The sequence below is a fragment of the Dasypus novemcinctus genome, chromosome 12 (assembly GCF_030445035.2).
Source record: "Dasypus novemcinctus isolate mDasNov1 chromosome 12, mDasNov1.1.hap2, whole genome shotgun sequence".
NCBI classification, from domain to species: domain Eukaryota; kingdom Metazoa; phylum Chordata; class Mammalia; order Cingulata; family Dasypodidae; genus Dasypus; species Dasypus novemcinctus.
Genome location: NC_080684.1, coordinates 95,663,742 through 95,689,445, shown reverse-complemented (window position 1 = coordinate 95,689,445; position 25,704 = coordinate 95,663,742). Strand labels below are relative to the sequence as shown.

General features: G+C 45.7%; 1 protein-coding gene and 1 non-coding gene across 3 annotated transcripts; one reads left to right on the top strand and one right to left on the bottom strand.

The window, feature by feature from the left end:
- Positions 1 to 5,299: 5,299 nt before the first annotated feature.
- On the bottom strand, positions 5,300 to 24,270 carry LOC101417541 (apolipoprotein L6). 2 transcript variants are annotated; one of them, XM_004456409.5, is made up of 4 exons: positions 23,892 to 24,270; positions 9,648 to 9,774; positions 7,450 to 8,245; positions 5,300 to 7,061 (listed from the first exon to the last, which is right to left on the bottom strand). In XM_004456409.5, the coding sequence occupies exons 2-4, from the start codon at positions 9,725 to 9,727 to the stop codon at positions 6,843 to 6,845; spliced, it is 1,095 nt and encodes a 364-aa protein (XP_004456466.1). In that variant the 5' UTR covers positions 9,728 to 9,774; positions 23,892 to 24,270; the 3' UTR covers positions 5,300 to 6,842. The 2 variants fall into 2 exon arrangements, with proteins under 2 accessions (XP_004456466.1, XP_058164725.1); XM_058308742.2 differs by lacking the exon at positions 23,892 to 24,270 and having other exon boundaries at positions 6,735 to 7,061; positions 9,613 to 9,680.
- Positions 16,305 to 16,435, top strand: LOC111763663 (small nucleolar RNA SNORA38). The gene has a single exon (XR_002796492.1). It is a non-coding gene; the product is annotated as a small nucleolar RNA SNORA38 (small nucleolar RNA).
- Positions 24,271 to 25,704: the final 1,434 nt, after the last annotated feature.

The following is a 25,704-nucleotide window of genomic DNA, read 5'->3' as shown; positions in this document are numbered from 1 at the left end:
ATATATATAAAAACCCACAACCAATATCATACTCAATGGGGTATGGTTGAAAGCTTGCCCTCCGAGATCCGGAACAAGACAAGGCTGCCCAATGACACCATTGTTATTCAATATTGTACTAGAAGTTCTAGGGCAATTAGACAAGAATAAAATTTTAAAGGCATCCAAATAGGAAAAGAGGAAGTAAAACTATTTGCGGATGACATGATGCTATAGTTACAAAATTCTGAAGTATCCACGACAACTTGAGCTAATAAATGAGTTCAGCAAAGTGGCAGGATACAAAAGCAACATGCAAAAATCAGTAATGTTTTTGTACACTAGTACTGAACAATCTGAGGAAGAAATCAGGTGAAAAATTACATTTACAATAGCAATTAAAAAGACTCAAATATCTAAGAATTTAACCAAAGAAATACAGGACCTATATACAGAAAGCATATATGCTAAAAGAAATCCAAAAAGATCTAAACAAACAGAATGACATTCTGTGTTCATGGATTGGAAGAATAAATACAGTGAAGATGTCAATCTTACCCAAACTGATTGATAGATTCAGTGCAATACCAATCCAAATTGCAACAGCCTACTTTACAGAATTAGAAAAGGGAATTACCAAATTTATTTTTTTTAAGATTTATTTACTTTTTTTATTTCTCTCCTCTCCCTTCACTCCAGTTGTCTGTTCTCTGTGTCTATTTGCTGTGTGTTCTTCTTTGTCTGCTTCTGTTGTTGTCAGTGGCACAGGAATCTGTGTCTCTTTTTGTTGCGTCATCTTGTGTCAGCTCTCCGTGTGTGCGGTGCCATTCCTGGGCAGGCTGCACTTTCTTTCGCACTGGGCGGCTCTCCTTTTGGGGCGTACTCTTTGCGCGTGGGGCTCCCCTACACGGGGGACACCCCTGCGTGGCAGGGCACTCCTTGCGCGCATCAGCACTGCGCATGGGCCAGCCCTACACAGGTCAAGGAGGTCCAGGGTTTGAACCACGGACCTCCCATGTGGTAGACAGACACCCTAACCACTGGGCCAAGTCTGCTTCCCCCAAATTTATTTGGAAGGGAAAGTGCACCCAAATAGTCAAAAGCATTCTATAAAAGAAGAGCGACATGGGAAGAATTTCACTGCCTAACCTTGAAAATTATTACTAAGTTTACAGTGGTCAAAGCAGCATGTACCGGCAGAAAAACAGACACATTGATCAGTGGAATAGAATTTAAGAATCCAGAAATAAACCCTCACCTATATGCTCAACTGGTTTTTGACAAACCTACCAAGTCCATGTTAACAGGACAAAACATTCTTTTCAACAAATGGTGTAAGAATTGGATATCTATAACCAGAACAATGAAAGAGGACCCCTATCTCACTCCTTATACAAGAATCAGCTCAAAATGCATCAAAGACCTAAATGTAAAATCCAGGACCATAAAATTACTAGGAAAAAAATGTAGGGAAACAACTTCAGGACCTTGTGGTAGGTGGTGGGTTCTTGAACCTTACACGCAAAGCATGTGCAACAAAAGAAAAAATAGATAAGTGGGACCTCCTCAAAATTAAACACTTTTGAACCTCAAAGGACTTTGTCAAAAGGGTGAAAAGGCAGTCAACTCAATGGGAGAAAATATTTGGAAATCACATGTCAAATAAGGGTTTAATATCCAGGATATATGAGATATCACAACTCAACAATAAAAAGACAAACGACCCAAATAAAAAATGGGCAAAAGATTTGAATAGACATTTGTCCAAAGAAGAAATACAAATGGAAAAGAAAAAAGAAAAAAACATGAAAAAATGTTCAATATCAATAATGATTATGGAAATGCAAATCAAAACTGCAATGAGGTATCCTTTCACACCTATCAGAACGGCCACTATTAAAAAGAGAGAGAACTGTAAGTGTTGGAGAGGATGTGGAGAGAGAGGAATTCTTATTCACTGTTGGTGGGAATGCAGAATGGTACAGCCATTGTGGAGGACTGTTTGGCGGTTCTTAAAGAAGTTGAATATAGAGTTGCCACATGACTTGCAATGCCACCACTAGGCATATTCCCATGAGAACTGAGAGCAGTGACATGAGCAGACATCTGCACACCGATGTTCACAGCACCATTATTCATGGTTGCCAAAAGGTGGAAACAATGCAGGTGTCCATCAACTGATGAGTGGGTAAACGAACTGTGCTGGACTCACGATGGAATATCATGCAGCTGTAAGAAGAAATGAAGTCGAACAGCACATGACAACATGGATGAACCTAGAGGACATTATGTTGAGCGAAGCAAGCCAGACACAAAAGGACAAATACTATATGATTGCATTACTAGGAACTAAATATACTGTGTAACATATTGTATGATTTAAAAAAATTATATGTATCCGAAACATTTAATTGAGAAATGTATGTTTTTATTCAACCCTGTTTTCTTTTTCTTTTTAAATTATTGCCTATATTTTCAATTGTTAAATGTACAAAATAAAGTTTAAAAATTAAAAAAAAAAGAGAGAGAAATGATGGATAACCATTAAGGAGAAGTAAACCAGGCCTGTTACATGCCTTAGAATCCTTGCATCATTGCAAAAAAAACTCCCCCTACCCCAACCACCACAATAATAAAGAAGAAAAACACATGGTTATCTCAACAGACACAGAAAAAGCAGTTGGTAAAATTGAGCACCCATTCATGAAAAAATAAAAACCCTCTCAGTGAGTAGAAGGAATATAAGAATGGAAGGAAACTTTATTTACTCAGGTAAAGGGCCTCTTAAAAAAACATACACAGGTTATTTAGTGGTTCTGACCCTGAGTTCAGGAACAAGATAAGGATGTCCACGATCCACATTTCTAGGCAACATTGCACTGAAGGTCCTAGTGAGTGGAATACAGTAAGAAAAAGAAACAAAAAGCCTAAAGATTGAAAAGGATGAAATAAAACTTTCATTATTTGCAGATGATATAATTGTATGTGCAGAACATCCAAAAGAATCTACTGCCAAACCATTAGAATTAATAATGACTTCAGTAAGTTTACTGGATACAAATACTGGTGTAAACCAGTATCCAATAACAACTGAAGTCATTATTAATTCTAATGGTCGGTATACAAAAATCAATTGTATTTTATACTAAGCAATAAGCAATAATAGAATGAAATAAACAATTGACATGAACGTTAGAACACACCAAATACCTATTAATATAGCCAACAAAAAAATACCACGACTTCTACACTGACACTACAAAGACTCCTGAGAAACGACAGACTCAATTAAATGGAGAGATAACATGGACTGAAGTACTCAATACTGCTAAAATGTCAGTACCTTCCAAATTGATCTATAGACGCAATGTAATTTTAATAAAAATCCCAATAGATATTTTTGTTGAAATTGACAAGTTGATTCTAAAATTTATATGGAAATGCAAAGGACCTAGAATAACAAAGACATTTGAAGAATAAGTTGGGAGACTTACATGACAAGATATCAAGTTTTATTAGAAAGCTGCAAGAATAAAAATGGTGTGGAGTTGACACAAGGCTAGCCAAATATCCCAATGGAGAATCCAAGAGACTATACAAGTTCCATTCATCTATTTTTGCAGACTTGTGTTGATATCATCACCTCATTTACAACAAAGGTGCCACTGCAGTGCAGTGGGGTAAGGCAAGTGGTGATGAGCAATTGGATATTCATAATGAAAAAAAAGCATCTTGATCCCTTTCTCATATCATACATAAAAGCTGATTCCTGATTAACTGCTGCCTTAAATGTTAAAACAATAAAGCGTCTAGAAAAAAAGTATAAAAGGCTATATTCGTGACCTTGAGATATACAAGGTCATAAATATATATCAAAATTACAAATAAAAGAAAAAATGTATAACCTGGACTCCACTGTCATTAAGAACTTCTATACATTAAAATATACCAGTTACTACAGTAAAAGCCAAGCCACATCCAGGAAGAAGATATTTGAAATGCATATATCTGACAGAAGACATAGAATATCCAAAGAACTTCTTTAAATCAATAAGAAAAAGACAAATAATACAATGAAAATGGGCAAAAGGCTTGACACTTCATAATAAAAGGATATGCAAGTGGCCAATAGGCATAGGAATAGTTGCTCAACATCATTTGCCATCAAAGAGATGTATATTAAGGCCAAAAAGATATCACTGTATCTCCAGCAGGAAGGCTAAAAAATTTTTGAAGTGATAATACTAAGAGATGGTGAGGTTATAAAGAAACTGGAACACTCTTACATTGCTAGAGGGAATGAAAAATGATACAACCACTTTGAAAAACTGTTTGGATTGGGAAGAAGATTTGGCTCAATGGATAGAGCATCCACCTACCACATGGGAGGTCCAGGGTTCAAACCCAGGGCCTCCTGACCCGTGTGATGAGCTGGTCCATGCACAGTGCTGAAGCACGCAAAGAGTGCTGTGCCATGCAGGGGTGTCCCCTGCATAGGGGAGACCCACCTGCAAGGAGTGCACCCCATAAAGAGAGCTGCCCAGAGCAAAAAAGGTGCAGCCTGCCCAGGAGTGGTACTGCACACGTGGAGAGCTGATGCAGCAAGATGACGCAACAAAAAGAGACACAGATTCCCGGTGCCGCTGACAAGAACATAAGCGGACACAGAAGAACACACAACATATGGACCCAGAGAGCAGACAACTGGGGCAGGGAAGGGGAGAGAAATAAATAAAAAATAAATCTTAAGGGAGGCGGGCTTGGCCCAATGGATAGGGCATCCACCTATCATATGGGAGGTCTGCGGTTCAAACCCCGGGCCTCCTTGACCCGTGTGGAGCTGGCCCACGCGCAGTGCTGATGCGCACAGTGAGTGCCGTGCTACGTGGGCGGTGTCCCCCGCGTGGGGGGGCCCTGCGTGCGGGGGGGTGCGCCCCGTGGGGAGAGCCGCCCAGCTCGAGGGAGGGTGCGGCCTGCCCAGGAATGACGCCGCACACCCGTAGAGCTGACACAGTAGGATGACACAACAGAAAGGCACGGATTCCTGTGCCGCTGACAGCAACAGAAGCAGACAAAGAGGGACGCGCAGCGGATGGACACAGAGAACAGACAACTGGGGTGCAGGTTGGCAGGGGAAGGGGAGAGAAATTAAATAAATAAATAAATAAATAAATAAATAAATACCATTAAAAAATAAATCTTTAAAAAAAAACACAACTGTTTGGATATATTCATTGAAGTTAAAATTATTCATCCATTACAACTCAGCCATTCTACAATATGCATCCAAGAGAAGCGAGTATATAGGCCTAGCAGAATATACGTTAACAAGGAGGTCCAAAACCATTTTATTCATAATAACCCCAAACATGTACATCAACATTAAAATGAATAGATACATTGTGGTATATTCATATACTGGAATATTCCCTGCAGTAATAATGCACTATAGTTATGTGCAACTACGCAGATGAATCTCACAGACACACCCTTGAGTACAAAAGAATATATGTTGTATGATTCCGTTTACAAGAGGTTCAAAAACAGGCAAAGTAAATTCATAGTGACAAAAATCACAATCATGGGAATTGTGGCAGAATATGGCCTTCCAAAGGTGTCCCATCTTAATCCCCGAAACTGAGCCTTTATCACGCTCTGTGGTAAAATGAACTGTGCAGATGCAATTACAGTGTCTCACCAACTTCAAGGTGGGGAGATTATCCTGGGTCATCCCGGTGGCCTAATCTGATCATACGAGCCCTTAAAGCAGAGAACTGTCTCCGGCTGGTGGCAGACGAGATGCAGCAGAAGAGGAAGTCAGAGAGATTCAGAGTCTGAGGAGCCCCTGCCCCGCAGGTGCTGGCTTGCAGCTGGAGGGGCTCACGGGGAGAGCCTGAGAAGGGAATTAACTCTGCCAACAGCCCGAGCGAGTGTGGAAGGGGATTTCCCCCCAGAGCAACGCGGTAAGAGCCTAGGCCAGCTGAGCCCTGATTTTGGCCTTGTGAGACCCTAAGCAGAGAGCCCCATCAGGCCACCTGGACTTCTGACCTGTGGAAATGTGAGAGAATAACTGGGTGCTGTTTGAAGCCACTAAATTTGTGGCAATTAGTTATGGCTACAGTAGAAATCTAATACAGTGGGTACTGACTAGGAGAGAAAACAAGGGAGAATTCCGGGCTGCTAGAAGTAATCCATATCTTGATTAGGTGGTAGTTACATGGTATTTAAATATGTGAAAGGAATCAATTAACCATACACTTAAAATCTTGACACTCATTTAAAATAGGAATATGGAAAGCAAGGTTACCGACAGTATCATCAAACCTGATGAAACACAAGCGTGGAAGGATTTTAGATCGTCCTAGATCAAAATAGCAGTGAAGTACTCACAGTGGACTAAATATTATAAACCACTGCTTTTAAATTTGGAGGAGGCTTGTGGAAGATGACAGAGTTGGAAGCTCCAGAAATCAGTCCTCCATCAAAACCACCAGTGAACTGGCAGCAAATGTCTGAGTCAGCCATTTAGAAACTCTGGAGACTAGCGGGACCCTGCAACATCCAGGGAAGAGCTGGGTGAAAAGGCTAGAAAACTGTGGTCAACGCCCGTGAACTCCTCCCTTCACGTCGTGGCTACCATTCCCCGTCCCCCAACCACGTAGCGGGCAGCCGCGGGGAGTGCAGCCCGGGCTCCCGCGCAGCTTGCTGTCTGTAGCACAGGTCCCAGCAGGAAACAGCACCTGCTGAGGGAGAGAGTGGGGCGCCGGCGAGGCCAAGCAGAGAGTTAGCAGGTGAGTGAGGAACGAGCAGGCAGCGGGCAATGAGGGGGGACGGGTAGGCCTCCAAAACGCACCGGCCAGGACTCAGGGTATCCCCGCCTGCTGGGGAAGGCCCCCTCTCGGCCAGCCTTGCCCACCCCCACCCTGGCCCTCTTGATTCTGCTCAGGCACCGGGGCTCGGGTGCTCTCCTGCTCTCCTGTCACCTCAGCTCCTGCTTCTCCAGGCCTGGCTGTGGACAGAGACAGGTTCTCCACGGCTTCCGCCAAAGATGATTCACAGGCCGTGCTTTCTTGCAGGAGTTGCTGTAAGGAAACAAAATCACCCCTCCCAGTAAAGCTGCAAAGGGGAGACAGAAGCCCAGGCTCTGGAGTCAGACTCCTGGGGTGTGCAAGCCTGGCTCAGCCATTAACTCACTGCCAGAGCTCGGGCAGGCAGAGAGCCTCCCCGGGGCTCAGCGTCCTCGTCTGAAAAACTGGGAAGCCCATTTCCCAGTGCTTGGACCTCCTGGAGCATCCACACAGCAAGAGAAGGCATGGCCAGGTCTATCTCCAGAGAGCACTGGACACCGTTTGGACCCCCAGGGCCACTGTGTGCCCATGTCGTCAGGAGCACCCACACAAAATCCACATAAATCCTGTCCGTAAACCCTGGTTCCTGCTAGCCCCACCATGAGGGACACCGTGGCCTCACCTGCTGCAGGCTCTCATAGTATTGGGTGAGCTCTGCCAGCTGCCTTTCCAGCTCGCGAGCCTGGGCTCTCAGCCTCTCTGCATATTCCGACCTTGCTCCCTCCTTCAGCTGCTTCCATTTATCCAAGAGACTGGCCACGTCCAGTCCAAGCCAGATGACAGCCGTCGCACCCTGCAGCAAGCGTGCGCTTTTGGACATCACCAGCGCGGTGCCATCAAAGAGCCTTTGAATCTTCCTGTACCTTCGGGCCGACACTTGGCCGGTGACCAGGAAACGCTTGGCAGTGGCGGTCAAGCGAGGGTGGGCTCTGGCGTTCTGGAAGGCCCTGACGTTCTTCTTCATGCTGCGGATGGCGTCCCTGCAGCTGAAGGCAGCCTGACCGATGGCCACGGCTTGGGCGACCGCCTTTCCCTTCATCTCGCCAGCCTCCCGGCTGCTGGTGGACATTAGCCGGCTGGCCTGAGTTTGGGTTCTTCTGTCGTAAGTGTATCCCAGAAGGCTGGTGAAGATGCTGGTGGCCCCGAGAGCTACTCCCAAACCCTGGCTGGCCGTGGTGAGCACCAGGCTTCCTCCCGCCGTGGCTGGAGCGAGGGCCAAACCCACGATGCCCATCAGTCCCGAGACGACGCCGACGGAGCCGGTCACCACGCTGGTCTTCGCGAGCGTCTGGTGGTCTGTGTCGCGATCATTGGCAAGGTCATAGAGACTTCTGATGTAATGTTCTAGCTCCATTTTGATGAGGGGAAACTCTCTCAAAAATATTTCATCAGCCGACAGGAGAAGGCCATTCTCGTCCCTGTGGGGGAGTCAGATAAAGATTTAGCTTCAGCCACCGCCACCCCCACCCCTGCCCCAGGTGGGAAAGCCCGATTCCTAGGTGGGCACTCGGGTTTTCTAGAAGTTCTTGCCAATGCCGTCTCTGAATCCTCCTGCATCTCCTAACACCCCAGTACCCCCACCCTGACCGTAAAAACCCCTAGTGCCAGTGGGAAATTCCGCCTTTCTAGGAAGCTTCGTGAACAGGAGAGACAAGCAAGGGGGGCATCTGGACAGTAACCTCAGCCCTGGCCAGAGAGCCGGGGAGGGCAGGATAGCCTCTTACAGAGAAGCTTCACGACTGTCATCCGCGAGCGGCAGTGAGGAAAGGCCAAAGTCCTTGTCAAAACAGGGGTCCTTGGGACTAACCGATGGAAAGATCTGGGAAAGGAGAAGAAAGAGGAAACCCCGGTGGAGGCAGGGAGTCGAGAGTCCAACATAGACAGAGGGGACCCTGAGCGAGGAGAGCAGAGCCTGCCATGCGCCCTTCACTCTGATGACTCGGGAGGTGGCTCCTGCGGGCGTGCCTTTGCTTCTATCGGAAGCCGTCCCACAGAGGCGGCCGAGACCCATCACTCGTGCTCTGAATGTCCTCCTCGTGGCTGGCTAGCTTTACTCGACCCCACAAGCAGATGGGATTGCTTTCTCATGGAAGAAGTTAGAGACAAATGCTCCCACGTCCCTCTTTCCCCAGCGCCTCACAGGAAGAAGTATGAGGGAATGTTTGCCAGCCCATCTGCTCTTGGCCTTCACGGAAGAGCCCTTTCAGGGAGAGCAGCAGAGGTGAGGAAAAAGCCTATTTCCAGCACTGCCCTACTGCCACCAGTGCATTCCCCTCAGGGTTCGCTGAGGAGGCCTGGAGAGGACAAGTTCCCTGCCCTGAAGGAGATGTCAGAATTAGAAGGAGCCCTGGAGAAGACCTAAACCACCTCCTTTAGTTTTCACTCATCTGGCTAGTATCTGCTGATTGTCCACAATGTGCTGCAGGCTGGTGATGCTGCCTCTGACAACTAACTAATAATTGGGCTTAAGTTCATTAACACTAAAGGGTTTCCTTGGTGATATATGAGCCAAAAAGGCTGAGTTCTTTTTAGTACAAGGAACTAACAGAGATTAGGCAATTTTTGCTCCTGGAATCCTGTCGCCCAATGGCACCTGCCCGAATAACTCTTGACTTACTCTTCGAAATATTTAATTTAGACCTGTGGATTTTTTTTTTTAAAGGAGAACCTATCTTCATATGCATAATGAAGACGGTGGGAAAAGAGGGCCTCCTTCTGGCTCGTGCTACTGGAACACTTTTGTTCCACAGCAAGAGGATGCCCGGAGCGTTTGAACAGAACTAACCCTTTCCCCCCCGAGGATGCACGCTCTTGGGTTACCTTTCTGAGTCAACATCAGCCTCAAGTTCTTCCGCCTCCTGGCTGTCCAGCTGGCTCTGCAGCACCGAATCCGTGCTCATTTTGTCCACAGCAGAATTAGGGCTGTTGCTGCGAGTTAAATGATTTTCTGGATAGGAATATGGAAAGCAAGGTTATCGACCGTATCATCAAACCTGATGAAACACAAGCGTGGAAGGATTTTAGATCGTTCTAGATCAAAATAGCAGTGAAGTACTCATAGTGGACTAAATATTATAAACCACTGCTTTTAAAGTTGGAGGAGGCTTGTGGAAGACGACAGAGTTGGAAGCTCCAGGAATCAGTCCTCCATCAAAACCACCAGTGAACTGGCAGCAAATGTCTGAGTCAGCCATTTAGAAACTCTGGAGACTAGCGGGACCCTGCAACATCCAGGGAAGAGCTGGGTGAAAAGGCTAGAAAACTGTGGTCAACGCCCGTGAACTCCTCCCTTCACGTCGTGGCTACCATTCCCCGTCCCCCAACCACGTAGCGGGCAGCCGTGGGGAGTGCAGCCCGGGCTCCCGCGCAGCTTGCTGGAGCCAGCATGGACTACAAGGCCCTGGTCCTCCAAAACCAGGGGTCTGTGGTCTGATCGCAGGGACTGCTTTTGATCAGCCACTCCAGACCGATGCCCCCATCCAGCCCCACCTGGGCTCTGAGTACGGCCATTTTTCCACAGAGGAGTCTTCAAGAGGCAACAATACCTATTTTTTCCTCTTTGCTCTTTTCATTCCCTTTTTGGGAGGAAAAATAGCTTGGAAAAGCCACAAATTGATGGCCCCAGCCTTCAACAACAAAAACCTAGCAATCTCAGAGGAAAGAGAACCAGATTTCCAGAGTTATAGCAACATAATACTAAGAATGCCCATTTCTCAACTACAACAAAATTTACAAATCAAAGAAAGAAAGAGGAAAGTATGGCCCATTCACAGGGGAAAAAAAAAAAGAATTTTCCAGAAACCATCCCTGAGGAAGCTCATACATTGGAACTATTAGTCAAAGACTTTAAATTAACCATCTTAAATATGTTCAGTGAGCTAAAGTAAGCCTTATACAAAGAACTAAAGAAAATTAGGAAAATACTGTTTGAACAAAGTAGAGAGAAATTATAAAAGGAAACAAAACAAAAATTTCAGAGTACAGTCATTGAAGTGAAAAGTCAATTAGACAGACACAACAGCAGATTGAAAAGGCAGAAGAAAGGATCAATAAACTTGAACAGAAGACAATTGAAAGTATCCAGTGTGATGCTGAAAGAAAAGAAAAGAAAAATGGACAGAGCCTGAGGGACCAGTAGGACATCAACCAGTGTACCAACATACACATCATTGGAGCACCAGAAGGACAAAAGAGAGAAAGAGTGGGGCAGAAAAAGTTTTGAAGAAATAAGGGCCCAACACTTAATAAATCCAACGAAAGACATGAATGTACGCATCTGGGAACCTCAACAAACCCTAAGCAAGATCAGCTGTAAGTGATCCACACCAAGACACATAGCGAAATTGTCAAAACCCAAAGACGAGGGGATTTTCAAAGCAGCAAGGGTCAAACAACTTGTCCCATCAAAAGGATCCCCAATAAGATTTATAGCATATTTCTCATCAGAAACCATAGTGGCCAGAAAACAGTGGGGTGACATATATCAAGTCCTTAGAGGGAAAAAAAACCTGTCAACCAAGAATTATATATCCAGAAAAAAATTACCTTTCAAAAGTGAAGGCAGGGGCGGCGGACTTGGCCCAGTGGTTAGGGCATCTGTCTACCACATGGGAGGTCCGCGGTTCAAACCCTGGGTCTCCTTGACCCGTGTGGAGCTGGCCCATGCGCAGTGCTGATGCGCGCAAGGAGTGCCCTGCCATGCAGGGGTGACCCCGCGCAAGGAGTGCCCTGCCATGCAGGGGTGACCCCGCGCAGGGGTGTCCCCGTGCAGGGGTGTCACCTGCATAGGGGAGCCCCACGCGTGTGCTCCATAAGGAGAGCCGCCCAGCGCAAAAGAAAGTGCAGCCTGCCCAAGAATGGTGCCGCACACATGGAAAGCTGACGCAACAAGACGATGCAACAAAAAGAGACACAGATTCCTGTGCCGCTGACAACAACAGAAGCCACAGAGAACAGACAATAGGGGTGGGGTAGGGTGGGGGAGGGGAGAGAAATAAATAAATAAATCTTTTTTTTTAAATGAAGGCAAAATTAAGTCATTAATAGATAAACAAAAGCTGCAGAGTTCCTTACCTGAAGACCAGCCCTGTAAGAACTGCTAAAGGGAGTCCTTTGGGCAAAAATAAAAGTACACTGGACAGCAACTCAAAGCCATGGAAGAAACAAAGAACAATGGTAAAGGAAGCTACGCAGGTAAATATGAAATCCTGTATTACTGTGCTTTTGTTTGTAACAACCCCCCCCCATATGCTCTAACAGATAAATCTGTAAGGTAACATGTTAAATATGTGTTAATGGGGCATATCACGTATAAAGGTGTGATCTGAGGCAATATCGATATAAAGGGGGAGGGATGGAAATACACAGAGTCGAGAGTTTGTATCCTACTGAAACGAGGTTGATACCAGTCAAACTAAGTTATTAGCTTAAGCTGTTCATTTTAATTACAAAAGTAACCACTAAGAAAATAACTTTAAAAACAAGAAAAAAGGAAAGAAGGGGATCAAACTGGTATACTACAAAAGAGCAGTTAAATTTAAAAAAAAAAAAAAAAAGCAGTAATGAAGTATGTTTTAGTTTACCAAAGGGCTGCTGATGCAAAGTACCAGAAACTGTGTTGGTTTTTATAAAGGGTATTTATTTGGGATAAAAGCTTACAGTTTCAAGATGGTGAAAGTCCAGCTCGAGGCACCATGAGAGGTGCTTTCTCACACAAGTCAGTTGCCACGTGCCGAAGCACGACGCAGGCAGCTTCTGCCCGGGCTCTGCCTTCCCCTCCAGGCTGTTCCATCTCCTGGAGCTTGGCTGTGGGCAGCCAGGTCCAGGGCTTGCCTCTTGCCAGGCCTCCGCTCTTAGGCTCGGCTGCTCTGCTTTCTTCCATTTCAGCTGTAAGCTATCAGGCATATACGGCTCAGCTCTCCCAGGGCTTCTGCTGCTTGAGCCTCTCCTTTCTGTCACAGGGCAGGATCAGAAAGGGCAGAGCTCTCTTTTCCTGTGTGTCTCCATTTTTTATCAGACCCAGCAAGAGGGCAGAGACTCAACCTGAGTCCCACCTCACCGAGATAGTCCAGGTGAAAAGGTCTCGTGCCAACAGGAGTACAAGAGCCCACAGACATAATCTTTCTATTTTTGGGATTCATAAAATAATTTCAAACTGCCACAGAGTAATTGAGGAACAAAAAAACATACAGAAAACAAACAGCTAAATGGCAAAATTAAACCCATCCTTATCAATTCTTACCTTAAACTCCCTTATTAAAAGGCAGATGTAAGCAGATTGTATGAAAAAAGCATTATCCATCTGTATACTGTCTACAAGAGACTCACCTTAAGTACAAAGACATAAAGAAGTTAAAAGTAAAAGGATGAATTGTTAGCAGGTGCAGCAATGAGGAAAACAAGTTATCTCCAAAGTAAAGTTTGCCTAACCAGCAACAGGCAGCATGACCTCTGCGTTCCTGTCTGATCAAAAGAATCAACATCTCCACAAATGTGGAGCACATGACTTATGAGAAATTTTAATTTGGAGCTACTGATTATTATCTGTTATTTTATGTGAATTCTACCAAACATTTAAATAATATTTAACACCAATCCTTCTCAAGCTCTTCCAAAAAATATAAGAGGAGGGATTATTTTCTAACATCCAATGAGGCCAGCATTGCCCTAATATCCAAGCCAGATAAAGACAGCACAAGAAAATTACAGACTAATATCAACAAAATACTGGCAAACTGAATCCAAAGGAAAAAGATTATACACCATGACAAAGTAGGATTTATTTAAAAATGACATAATGGCTGAACATCAGAAAATCAATCAATTCACTAACAGAATGAAGGGAAAAACCACATGGGGAAGTGGACATGGCTCAACTGATAGAGCATCCATCTACCATATGGAAGGTCCAGAGTTCGAACCCAAGGCCCCCTGACCCATGTGGTGAGCTGACCCATATGCAGTGCTGCCATGCACAAGGAGGTGCCCTGCCACACAGGGGTGTCCCCCACGTAGGAGAGCCCCACGCGCAAGGAGTGTGCCCCTCAAGGACAGCCACCAAGCTGATATAGCAAGATGATGCAACAAAAAGAGACACAGATTCCTGGTGCCACCGAGACTGCAAGTGGACACAGAAGAAAACACTGCGAATGGACACAGAGCAGACAACTGGATGGGGGGGCGTGGAGGGGGATAAATAAATTTTAAAAAACACACGATCATTTCAATTGATGCAGAAAAGGCGTTCAACAAAAACAACATCTTTTCATGATTAAAAAAACACTCAGAAAACTAGGAATATAAGGGAATATTCTCAGCATGAAAAATCCACAATAAATATCATTCCCAAAGATGAAAGACTGAGAGCTTTTCTCCTAAGATTGGGACTAAGACAAGGATGCCCGCTGTCACTACTGTTATTCAACATTGTACTGGAAGTTCTAAACAGAGCAATCAGGCAAGAGAAAGAAATTAAAGGCATCCAGGTTAGAAAGGAAGAAATCAAATTATCCCTATTCACAAATAACATGATCCTATATATAGAAAAACCCAAAGAATCCACAAGAAAGTTACTAGACCTAACTAATGAATTCAGCAAGGTTTCAGGACACAAGGTGAATATACAGAAGTTGGCTGGGTTTTTATACATCAGTAATGAACAATCTGAAAGGAAATCAAGAAAATAATTCCATTTACAACAGCATCTAAAAGAATAAAATACCTAAGAATAAATTTAACTAAGGAGGTGAAAGACTATAAAATATTGCTGAAAAAAATTGAAGAAGACCTAAATAAATGGGAAGACATCCCATGTTCATGGATTGGAACGCTTTAATATTATTAACAGGTCAATACTGTCTAAAGTCATCTACAAATTCAGTATAATCCTTATCAAAATGCCAGCAGCCTTCTTTTGGGTGGAGAAATAGAAATGCTTATCCTCAAATTCCCATGGAATTGCAAGGGTCCCCAAATAGAAAACACAATCTTAAAAAAGAAGAAAAAAGTTGGAGGACTCACACTTTCTGATTTGAAAACATACTATAAAGCTACAAAAACAGTGTGGTCTTGGCACAAAGATAGACATATAGAGTTCTATTCTCAATGGAACAGAATTGAGAGTCCAGAGATAATTTCAAATATCTATGCCCAGTTGATTTTCCACAAGGTGCCAAGTCCATTCAATGGGAAAATAAGAGTTCATTCAATTAAAATGGTGCTGGGACAACTAGAAATCCACATGCAAAAGAATGAATGTGGACCCCTACTTCTCACCATATACAAAAATTAATTCAAAATGGATCAATGATCAAAATATAAGAACTAATACTATAAAACTCTTAGAAGAAAACATACAGAAATATCTTCAGATATTTCTTTTAGTAAGCAACAGAGTTTTGGATTTTACACCAAACATAAAAACAACAAAAGAAAAAAATAGCTAAAAAGGACTTCATCAAAATTAAAAACTTTTGTACATCAAATGACATTATCAAAAAAGAGAAAAGACAACCTACAGAATGGGAGAAAATATTTGGAAGCCATATATCTGAAAAGCTTTAATATCCAGAATATATTAAAAATCCTACAACTCAACAAAAAAAGATGAACAATCCAATTAAAAATGGGCCAAGGATTTGAATGGACATTTCTCCAAAGAAGATATTCCAATGACCTATAAGCATATGAAAAGATGTTCACCATCATTAGCCATCAGAGAAATACACATTAAAACTACAATGAGATACCACTTCACACTCACTATGATGTTTATTATTTTAAAAATGGAAAATAACAGTATTGGCGAGGACGTGGAGAAATAGTAGCCCTCATACACTGTTGGTAGGAATGTTGTAGTCCCTGTGGAAACAGTTGGATTGTTCCTCAGAAAGTTAAACATAGAATTACCACATGGCCCAGCAAGTCCACTCTTAGGTATAAATCCTGAAGAACTGAAAGCAGGAACTTTTCAGCTGTTTGTACACCAATGTTCATCACAGCATTATTCGCAAGATCCAGAAGTGGATGGAACCCAGGTGTCCAGCAGCTAAAGAATGGATCAAGCAAACGTGGTTTAACCCTACAGTGGAATAGTATTCGGCCATGAAAAGAAGTGAAGTGCTGGTACCTGCTACTGGAAGACATCATGGGGTTATTGAGTGAAATAAGCCAGACACAAAAGGACAAATATTGTATGATTTTTCTTATATGAAATACTTAGTATAAGTCAATTGATAGAGATAGACAGCCGAATAGTGGTGATCGAGGTGAGAGGAGGGGGCACTGGGGAGTTATTGCTAAATGTGGATGAGTTTGGGACGATGGAAATAATCTGGAAAGAGGTGGTAGTGGAAGTCATACAGTATTGCCTAGATACTTAGTGTCAAAGATGTGTCACTTAAAATGGTTAAAATGATTTTTATGTTATGTGTATTTTATCACAATTTTAAAAATATTTTTTTAAAATTTTTATTGAAACCCTCCTTCAAAGGCGTGTCAGTGGTTTCCTGTCCTTGGACACATACAAATTGGAGGCAAAGAGTTGTGGACTTGGAGAAGTCTGGAGCGGCTTGCTCCCCGCAGGCTCAAGATCACCCTTTCCCACACAGAAAAAAAAAAAAATTATTGAGGTGTAACTTACATATATAATTACACAAAACGAAGTACTCAGCTCACTACAGCTTTACACACATATGTGCTGGAGTAATCACCACCCAGATGAAGAGACAGAGCAGAAAACTTATTTGTACCCTTTTGTAGTCAAGACTCATACCCACCCCCAGAAGTAAACATGGTTCTAGCTCCTGTAACCACTGTAAAGTTTTGCCTCTTGGAAGCCACATAAATGGAATTCTTTGTTTGGCTTCTTTCATTCAATATAACATCTGTGAAATTCATCCATGTGGTTGTGGGTATCAGTAGTTTTACTTTTTAAAAAATTCTTACTGCAGGACGAGCATGTCGCTCAAGCGATTGGGCTCCCGTCTACTATATGGGAGACTCCAGGTTCAATTCCGGGGCCTCCTGGTGAAGGCAACCTGGCGGGCGGCTCAGAGAGCTGGCGCAGCAAGATGACACAACAGAGGGAGCCGCAGAGGAGAGACAGTGGGAGACACAGCAAACCAAGGAGCTGAGATGGCTCAAGCAACTGAGCGACTCTCTTCCACATTGGAGGTCCCAGGATCAGTTCCCAGTGCCTCTTAAGGAGAAGACAAGCAGACACAGAAGAACGCCCAGTGAATGGGCACAGAGAGCAGACCCCAAGTGCAGGTGGCAAGTGGAGGAGATAAATAAAATAAATCTTTAAAAAAAATTCTTACTGCAACATAGTATTAAATTATATAAATTTACTACAACTTGTCTATTCTTCTATCGATGGGTATATTTGGATTGTTTCCAATCTGACTACCATGAATGAGCCTGCTAAGAACACTCTCTCTTGCACCTGTCTTTGGCGACACAGGCACATACAGACACAAGGGTAGTACACACTGGCATGTCATGGGGTAGGGATCTGGTTAACTTCTGCAGATATTGCCACTTTTCCAAATTGCTTGAGCCAAGCCATACTGCCCCCAGCAATGCACGAGAGTTCCAGCTGCTCCCCATTCTCACCAGTACTTCGTATTGTTCAACTACCGGTTTTTTGTTTTGTTTTGTTAAGATTTATTTTTCATTTATTCCTCCCCCCTCCCCTGCCCCCAGTTGTCTGCTCTCTGTGTCCATTCGCTGTGTGTTCTTCTGTGACCGCTTCTATCCTTATCAGCGGCACAGGAATCTGTGTCTCTTTTTGTGGCGTCATCTTGCTGTGTCAGCTCTCAGTGTGTGCAGCGCCATTCTTGGCCAGGCTGCACTTTCTTTCGCGCTGGGTGGCTCTCCTTACGGGGCGCACTCCTTGCGCGTGGGGCTCCCCTATGCGGGGGACACCCCTGCGTGGCACAGCGTTCTCCTTGTGCGTATCAGCACTGCCCATGGGCCAGCTCCACACGGGTCAAGGAGGAATTACGAATTTCCCTCAAAGGTATTTTTGCAGCAAAAGGCAACAACTTATGAGGCTCTGCCATAAAAATTATATGCCCAAGGACATATCAGTATCATGAGAACTGCACAAAGACTCTAGCCGAGGGTCCAGGCGGGGCTGAAATCCACCGACAGGCTGTGAGATCTGGAGGGAAGTGGGCACGGAAGGGGAGGCCTCGTGTCTTTCCAGGAAGAACGGGGAACTTTGGTCGGCTGAGTGCACAAGCTGCACCTGCTGAGTCCACAGTGGGCGGGTGGGGGTGGGGGTGGGGGGGTGTTTCCTAATATGCCCTCAGGCGCCTCGGGGCTAGTAGTGGCTCTTATCTAACTTGTATTTTTTTAAGCAAATTATTTTATTTGTCTTTTTTTAAAAAGATACATAGATCACACAAAATGTTACATTAAAAAATATAAGAGATTCCCATATACCCCACTCACCACCCGCCTCCACTCCTCCCACATCAATAACCTCTTTCATCAGTGTGGCACATTCATTGTGTTTGATGAATACATTTCGGAGCACTGCTGCACCACATGGATTATACTTTATATTATAGTTTACACTCTCCCCCAGTCCATTCAGTGGGTTATGGCAGGATATATAATGTCCTGCATCTGTCCCTGCAATATCATTTAGGATAACACCATGTCCCAAAAATGTCCTCACATCATATATATATATATATCTTCTTCCTTCTCGCTGCCCTCAGCAACTACTGTGGTCACTGTCTCCACATCACTGATACAATTTCTTCCATTGCTAGAGTCACAATAGTTCTTTAGTAGAATACCAGTAAGTCCACTCTAATCCATATTTTATTCCTCCATCCTGTGGACCCTGGGATGGCGATGTCCACTCCACCTCTAAATCGAGAGGGGGCGTAACTTGTATTTTAAAAGGACTGCTCTGGCTGGAAAATAACTATAAGTTTGCAAGGCAGGAAGCAGGGAGACCAGTCAGGAAGTGACAGCAGTTCTCAGAGCAGGAGGCGACAGCACTGGACCAGACTGGCAGCAGTGGGGCTGGTGAGAAGTGACTGGATTTGCAGGAAGCCGTCAGGACATAGCAGGGGCTGTGGGGCATGAGCGAGCAGAGTCAACAGATACCTTCAAGGTTTGGGGCCTGAGCAACTGTTACAATGAAGATTCCATTTAGGAGCTGGGAAAGGCTGGGGTCTGGCGAGGCAGAGCGGGTGGGCGGCAATGGAGTTCAGTTTGGGTGACAAGTTTGAGACTCTTGTTAAACATTCCAGAGAGCTCGGGTAAGCAGTGCACGGGTGAGTCTAGAGTTCAGGGGCGCGCCAGTGTGGAAAGTAAAGCCCGGAGGCCGGATGAGAACCCTAGGAAGAGAGGCACCATCGAGGCAGAGCGAGTCAAGGGGTGCCCCCGCTGGAGCTTTCCAGCACTCAGGAGGAAGGAGCGAGAGACCCAGGGGAGGCGCCAGGGGAGTCCAAGGAGAACAACATTCTCCTCAAGCAGGACATTGTGGAAACCAAGTGAAATATTGTTTGAGTGTCACTGACCTATCTTTGTGTCTCTTTCTATTTCTGGGTCGTTCTGTTTCCATCTTTCTCTGACAAGCACAGGCTTCGCCAGATTCTGTTCTACTCTCCCCTGAAGACGCGGACTGCAGGAAAGCACGCCTGTGCAGATGCGAGGTCTTTCTATTGTCACACTGAGGAAAGGGTGTCTGCTCTTCTCCACAATCGGAGGGACCGGATATCCTGCCTGAGAAGAGGTGTCATTTTCCCCTCTCAGAGGAGCAAACAGACCGTATCATCAGTGTAGAGACAGCACAGCTAAGTGAATTCAAAGTCCTGCTCCCCTACTTACCAGTTTCGTGATTTCAAGAAAATTAATTTACCGCCATAAGCCTCTCTTTCCTAACCTGTGAAACAGGTAGGAGAATGCCTGCCTCAATAAACACTAAGGGCCATCAGTCTCAGCATTTGTCACTGTAAATGGGATAAAAATGCTCTTTTCAAAAGAAAAGAGTCTCAGACTGGATCAGAAAGCCAATCTCAACCATACGCTTCTTACAGGAGAGGCCTCTGAAACAGAATGGTCGAAACTAAAAAGATGAGCAAAATCACAGCAGGAACGGAGGGGCTGTGTGTATAAAAGGGAAACTAATCCCTTACAAAAAACCAAAGCAGCTTCCAGGCCAGGAGTTTGCAGGCGGTTTTATAACCAGAAGGAAGGAAGTTGTCTGGGTTTTGGGTTTTGTTTTGATAAGACTTATTTATTTATTTATTCCCCCCTTTCCCTTCTCCCGCCCTGCTATTTTTGCTGGGCTTTGTTGATTAGGGCAGATACCTGCCAGTCTTATAGGGTGGGTGAGGTCAAGGGGGCGCGTGTGTGTGCGCGTGCGTGTGCATGTGTACGTGTGTGCGTGCGTGTGTACGTGTGTGCGTGCGCGTGCGTGCCAGCGTGTGTGTGCATCCATGTGTACGTGTGCGCGCGCGCGTGTGTGTGTGTGTGCGCGTGTGTCTACCGGATATGCTTAACTAGAGGCTTTACTGGCTTTTTGAGGCGGAGCTTCTTGGTAGGGACTTTCTGAAGAGGATGTTTGTCACAATTATATGCTAGTTTGGGGGATTTACCTTTTGTGTTAGTTCTGAGAAAACCTAGGAGTTATTTTTAAAATTATATTTCTCTGAATCTACAATTACCTCAAAACAAAAAGTTAAAAAAAAAAAACCAAAAAGCAACATAGCAGACAAATAAAAAAGAAAATATTGTGGCATTATTCATAGTAAAAAAAAAAAAATTAACCACCCAGATTTCCATCTAAAGTGGACTGCTTAAATAAATTATGGTTTATCATTGAATAAAACAGTATACAGTCGTTAAAGCAAATCAGGCCAATGGATATGAGCAGCTGTGGAAAGGTCTCCAGCATATACTGGTGACTAACAAGGCAAGCTGCAGAACACGGTGGCTCCACTAGCATCTATGCACCCATAAGAGGCGGCCCGTGTGGCTGTGAGCCACGCAGCTGGACACACAACTGGACTGAGGGGCTTGAGGGCAGGGGTGAGGGAAAGCCTGCTTTTCACACTATCCCTTTTCTGTTTTTACTTCTTCTATAATTGGGGGGGGGGGGGGTGTCATATGCCTGCATGTGATTCCTTAAACAGTTTAAATGCTTTTTGTCCTCTTTCATCCTGTTCCACAATTTTAGTACTTGGCCCCAGAAGTTCTAGCAGAAAGAATATTTCTGAGCCGTGTCCTCTCCCTCATGGTTTCCTTTCTTTCCTTCGTCTATTCCTCCTTTGATGTCTAAAAAAACAGGGAAAAGATCTTTCCATACATTTTTTAAAGGCATGAAAGTTCTTATAATGCTTATTTTTCTGATTATACATGGATTTGTTGTAGAAAAATCTAGAAATAAAGAATAAAATTCATCTCTACCCTCACTACACAGAAATAAACACTGTCAACACTTTGTTTTTACAAAACATCAAAAGAAATTTAGATTCCCGCTGCTTCTATAGTTTGTGTGGATTCTTGACACTTTACATTACAGCAGTACCCCATATTGTTAAGTGGTTTTCAAACAGGATATTTAAAGTGACATTTCAATATATGGCTAAATCATTTTATATTTAATATCTCCCCTTCTGTTGAGTCTTTGGATTGTTTTCTGTTTAGTTTAGTTGTTTTGTTTTTTGAGGTACTGGGGTTGGGGATTGAAAGCTGACACTCAACCCCTGAGCCACATCAGCTCCCTGAGTTGGTTTTCTTCATTTGTTTGCTTGATGTTTGTTTTCTTTTTCTTTTTAGGAAGCACCAGAAATTGAACCTGGGACCTCCCATGTGGGAAGCCAGAGGCACATCAGCTCCTAGTTTTGTTTTTATACTTTTTGATTAAAATCCTTATATAAGTGTTTGCCCACATCTTAGGTTATTTCTTTGGATTGTCTTTGAGATGGAATTAGTGCGCCGAAGGGGGAAAATGTTTTCTCCTCTGCGGTTTCTAAAGCTGGGTGTTCACATGGGAGGTCCGCGGTTCAAGCCCCGGGCCTCCTTGACCCGTGTGCAGCTGGCCCATGCGCAGTGCTGATGTGCGCAAGGAGTGCCCTGCCACACAGGGGTGTCCCCCGCGAAGGGGAGCCCCACGCGCATGGAGTGTACCCCGTAAGGAGAGCCGCCCAGCGCAAAAAGAAAGTGCAGGAATGGCGCCACCCACACTTCCCGTGCCGCTGACGACAACAGAAGCGGACAAAGAAACAAGACGCAGCAAAAAAAAAAAAAAAGACACAGAAAAAACAGACAACCGGGGGAGGGGAGGGGAATTAAATAAATAAAAATAAATCTAAAAAAAAAAAATTAACTCAGCTCCTTGGGTAAAAAAAAAAAAAATGTTTAAAAAAATAAATAAAAAATAAAGCTGGGTGTGGGGACTTGGCGTTGAACGAGGCACCTCGTCCTGCTTGCCTGGGCGCCGGGCACCTTGCCTCCCTCTGTCCTGGGATTCAGATGCTGCTACGGGCTGAGCTGGGCCGACGTTCAGGTCCTGGTCCCCATACTGCAGCAGGTGTGCTTATTTGGAAATAGGGTGTCGAAGATGGAATTTGGCAAATTAAAGTGGGGAGGTCACACTGGAGGAGGGTGGGGTCTTACTCCAATGCAACAGGTTTCCTTAGAAGAAGGCGAGAGGAAACCTGGAGGCAGAGGACAGCCATGTGACAACGGAGGCAGAGAAGCCAAGAATTGCCGTCCAGGCTCAGAAGCCAGGGGCGAGGCGGGGAGCGGGGGGAGCACACTTCCCGGCACCCAGGGCTTCAGACCTCCAACCTCACAGACTTGGGTGTTAAGCCACCCAGTTCGTGGCACTCCACAGGAAACTAAGACGGATGTTAATATTATCCCCATTTTCCAGATGAAAAAATGAGGCTGGGGAAGCCCATCACACAGCCAGTAATGGAGGGCGTGGGGGGTGTGATTCTGGCCAGCGCGAGGCCACGGCAGTGGGCCTCAACCAGGGGCCTCTGGCAACGGCTGGAGACATTTGTGCTTGTCGCACAGCGGGGCGGGGCGGGGTGGGGTATGTGCTGCTGGCACCCAGCAGCAGAGGCCAGAGAGTCTACCTAACATCCCACAACGCACAGCGCCCCCCCCCCCACACACACACACACACACTACAAGGAGTTCCCTGGGCTCCGGGGTGACAGTTCCCGCTGGAGCCTCTGCTCCGGAGCCGCATTCTCCACGGGCGCCGCTGACACCGCCTCGCTTTTCTTACTCGCCCTGCAGGATGAAGGCAAAGGGGCCCAGGGCACTCGGTGGTCTGACCAGGTCCCGTCCACCTCCCTGCTGACCTTCTCAGAGGACATGCAAGGACCGGACGTTGGGAGAGGCGTGGAATTGATGGGAGAGGATTTGAGGCGTTATTTTAATTCGAGAGTTTGTAAGATAGCCAGGTCAGTCTGTCTTTGATTGCTTGGAGAGTCTTCAACTAGATCTACCATGTTCTCCACGGCCTCTTCCCCTGAAAGCTAACTCCCGAAACAAGCCAGCAAAGCCTGCTTGTCTGAAAATACAGCTTTGAGATAATCTGCCTAAACTTTATCACCAACTCCCCCTTCCCTTCCTCAAACTACCCCCAAATAAATGTACAATCCAGGAAACCTCATGAGCTTGCTCTGCAGTTTTAAGACAACTCACCTGACCTCTTTTTTTCTGAGGAGGTATCACCCTTAAACCACACAGATCTAGAAATTCTAGGAAAATTCCTGCGGCAACCAAGTCCCCTGCTTCTCGGTCAGGGGTCCCCGGGCCCCAGCCGGGGTAGGGGAAGACACAAATTGGCTGGTCTGTCACCCCACACACTCCTCAGCATGTATTAACTTGAACTTCCAACAGCCCCACCAAGGAGAATTTCCTGTTCAGACTTAGCATGTCAAGAAGGGGAGCCTCCCAACGCCGCAACTTGTGAACTGGCCGGACAGGGATTCGAACCCCGCTGCCCTGACAAAGGCTTTTTTTCCTGAGCCAAGACGCCTTGTAGCCCAAACCCCTTCACCGAGCCGGGGATCCTACCTTCTCGCAAGGAAGCGCTCCCTGGGGAAAGCCGGCGGCAATTCTGCGCTGCCCTCCCCGCGTGGTCAGGCCGGGGCCAGGAGCAAACGGGTTAGAGGCGGACCGAGCGTTCCCGGAACCGGCCGGGGACCGTGCGCTGCGGGGACCGGCCGGGGACCGTGCTTTCCGGGAACCGGCCGGGGACCGTGCGCTGCGGGGACCGTGCGCTGCGGGGACCGTGCGCTGCGGGGACCGGCGCCGGGGAGAGCGCTGCGGGCGCAGCGGGCTGGCTCTGGGCAGAGGCTGCTCGAGGGCGCTGGGCTCCAGAGCCGCAGGAAGCAGGGACTCACGCTTTGTTTTCCTTTCTGCCCGTTCTTTGACGAGACCGCGGGGCAGAGGGGGGAGGCCTCCGGGGCGGGGGCGGGCCTGCCCTTCCTGCGCCCTGCCCCTCCTTCTGGCTGGGGAGCAGGCAGTAGAGGGCGTGGGGAGGGCCACGCGAGTGTCCTCGAGTCACCAGCCCACCCGGAGCTGTGTCAGCTCGAGCCGGTCACTCAACCCCCCCCGCGGCCTCGAGTCCCCATCTGTAAAATGGGCGTGAAATGGCTCCTGTGGCGCAGCGCGCTGGTGAGAAAGGACACCGCTCCTGGCACGAAACGCGCCGGACAAGCGGAGCGAAGGCGGCAAAAGCATTTTCCGACCGGATCCCTCCAGCACCCTGAGGCAGTGGACGCCACCAACGGTCTGACTTCTTTTTCTGATTATGAAACTCACAATGATCTCCATGCCCAAAGCTTCTTCATAATTCACTGGGTGGCAAAACCGGACCTGACCCGATGGGAACTTACGTGTGGTTTTCATGTATCCTGTTTAAATAGTCCTAGTTTCACAGCAGAAGTACTGAAGTGCCTTCTAGTTTCACAGCAGAAGTACTGAAGTGCCTGGGGAAGGAGCCGCCTGGAAGAGTTGCACTATAATTCGCTTTCTGGAAACCCCTGAAAGGGGGAGCTCTGACACACAGCTGGCCCCAAGGACTTGGGATGCAGGATTGTGGGCCTGCACCCCCATTTTACAGACGAGGAAACTGAGGCCCAGAGACGGTGTTGTAGAATTTGAGAGAGGTTCACTTATTTGCATATAGAGAGGCCAGGACTCAGGAATGATTTTGAGAAGGAAAAATGATTTATTGACGGCCGGCTGGACTAGGAAGCTTTCTGTTTCAAACCCAGCCCTGAACAAGAATTTCGAGTCCCTAAGGGTTACATTGTTCTTTGTTTCAGTGCTCAATAGGCTTGAATTAGCGCATATCAGTCCACATCCTAGGTGAGCTTTTAGCATGGACCTTATACACTCTAGATAAGCTTTTAGCACATTTGGTTTGCATTTTCCTGAATATTTAAAGTTTATAGAGTTTGCATTGATAAACTGTTTCCTGGAGTCGTTGCCATGGTCACCGAGGGCAGGACTGCAACCTCTCACCATCCCACACCCACAAGTCAGGACAGACAGCTTAGGTTAAGGTTATCTCAGAAGGGACAAAGAGCCCCCACCCACAGCCCACATCAGCGGTACATGGCCTGCAAGCCTCCATGCGGCCTAGAAACGGCAGCCCCATCCTAGCCTCCGTGTTTGCTGGAATGAACTTGGACTGTGGTTTTGGGCTTAGACAGATGCCCTAACATTTGTCTCTCTTAACATTTGTGTGCCAACTGGGATCAGGGACAATATTTTTTTGGTATATATATACAAAGAGATTTTATTGAGACATAGTCACGTACCACACGATCTTTCTAAAGTGTACGTTCAGTGGCTTTTGGTATAATCACAGAGTTGTGCA

Bases quoted from the DNA above. Each gene is read 5' to 3' on its own strand.
- LOC101417541 (XM_004456409.5), bottom strand. From the start codon at position 9,727: ATGAGCACGGATTCGGTGCTGCAGAGCCAGCTGGACAGCCAGGAGGCG. The intron at 8,246-9,647 runs GTAACCCAAGAG...ACTCCCCCACAG, and splicing joins GCTGATGTTGACTCAGAAAG to GGACGAGAATGGCCTTCTCC. The intron at 7,062-7,449 runs GTGAGGCCACGG...GTTTCCTTACAG, and splicing joins ACTATGAGAGCCTGCAGCAG to CAACTCCTGCAAGAAAGCAC.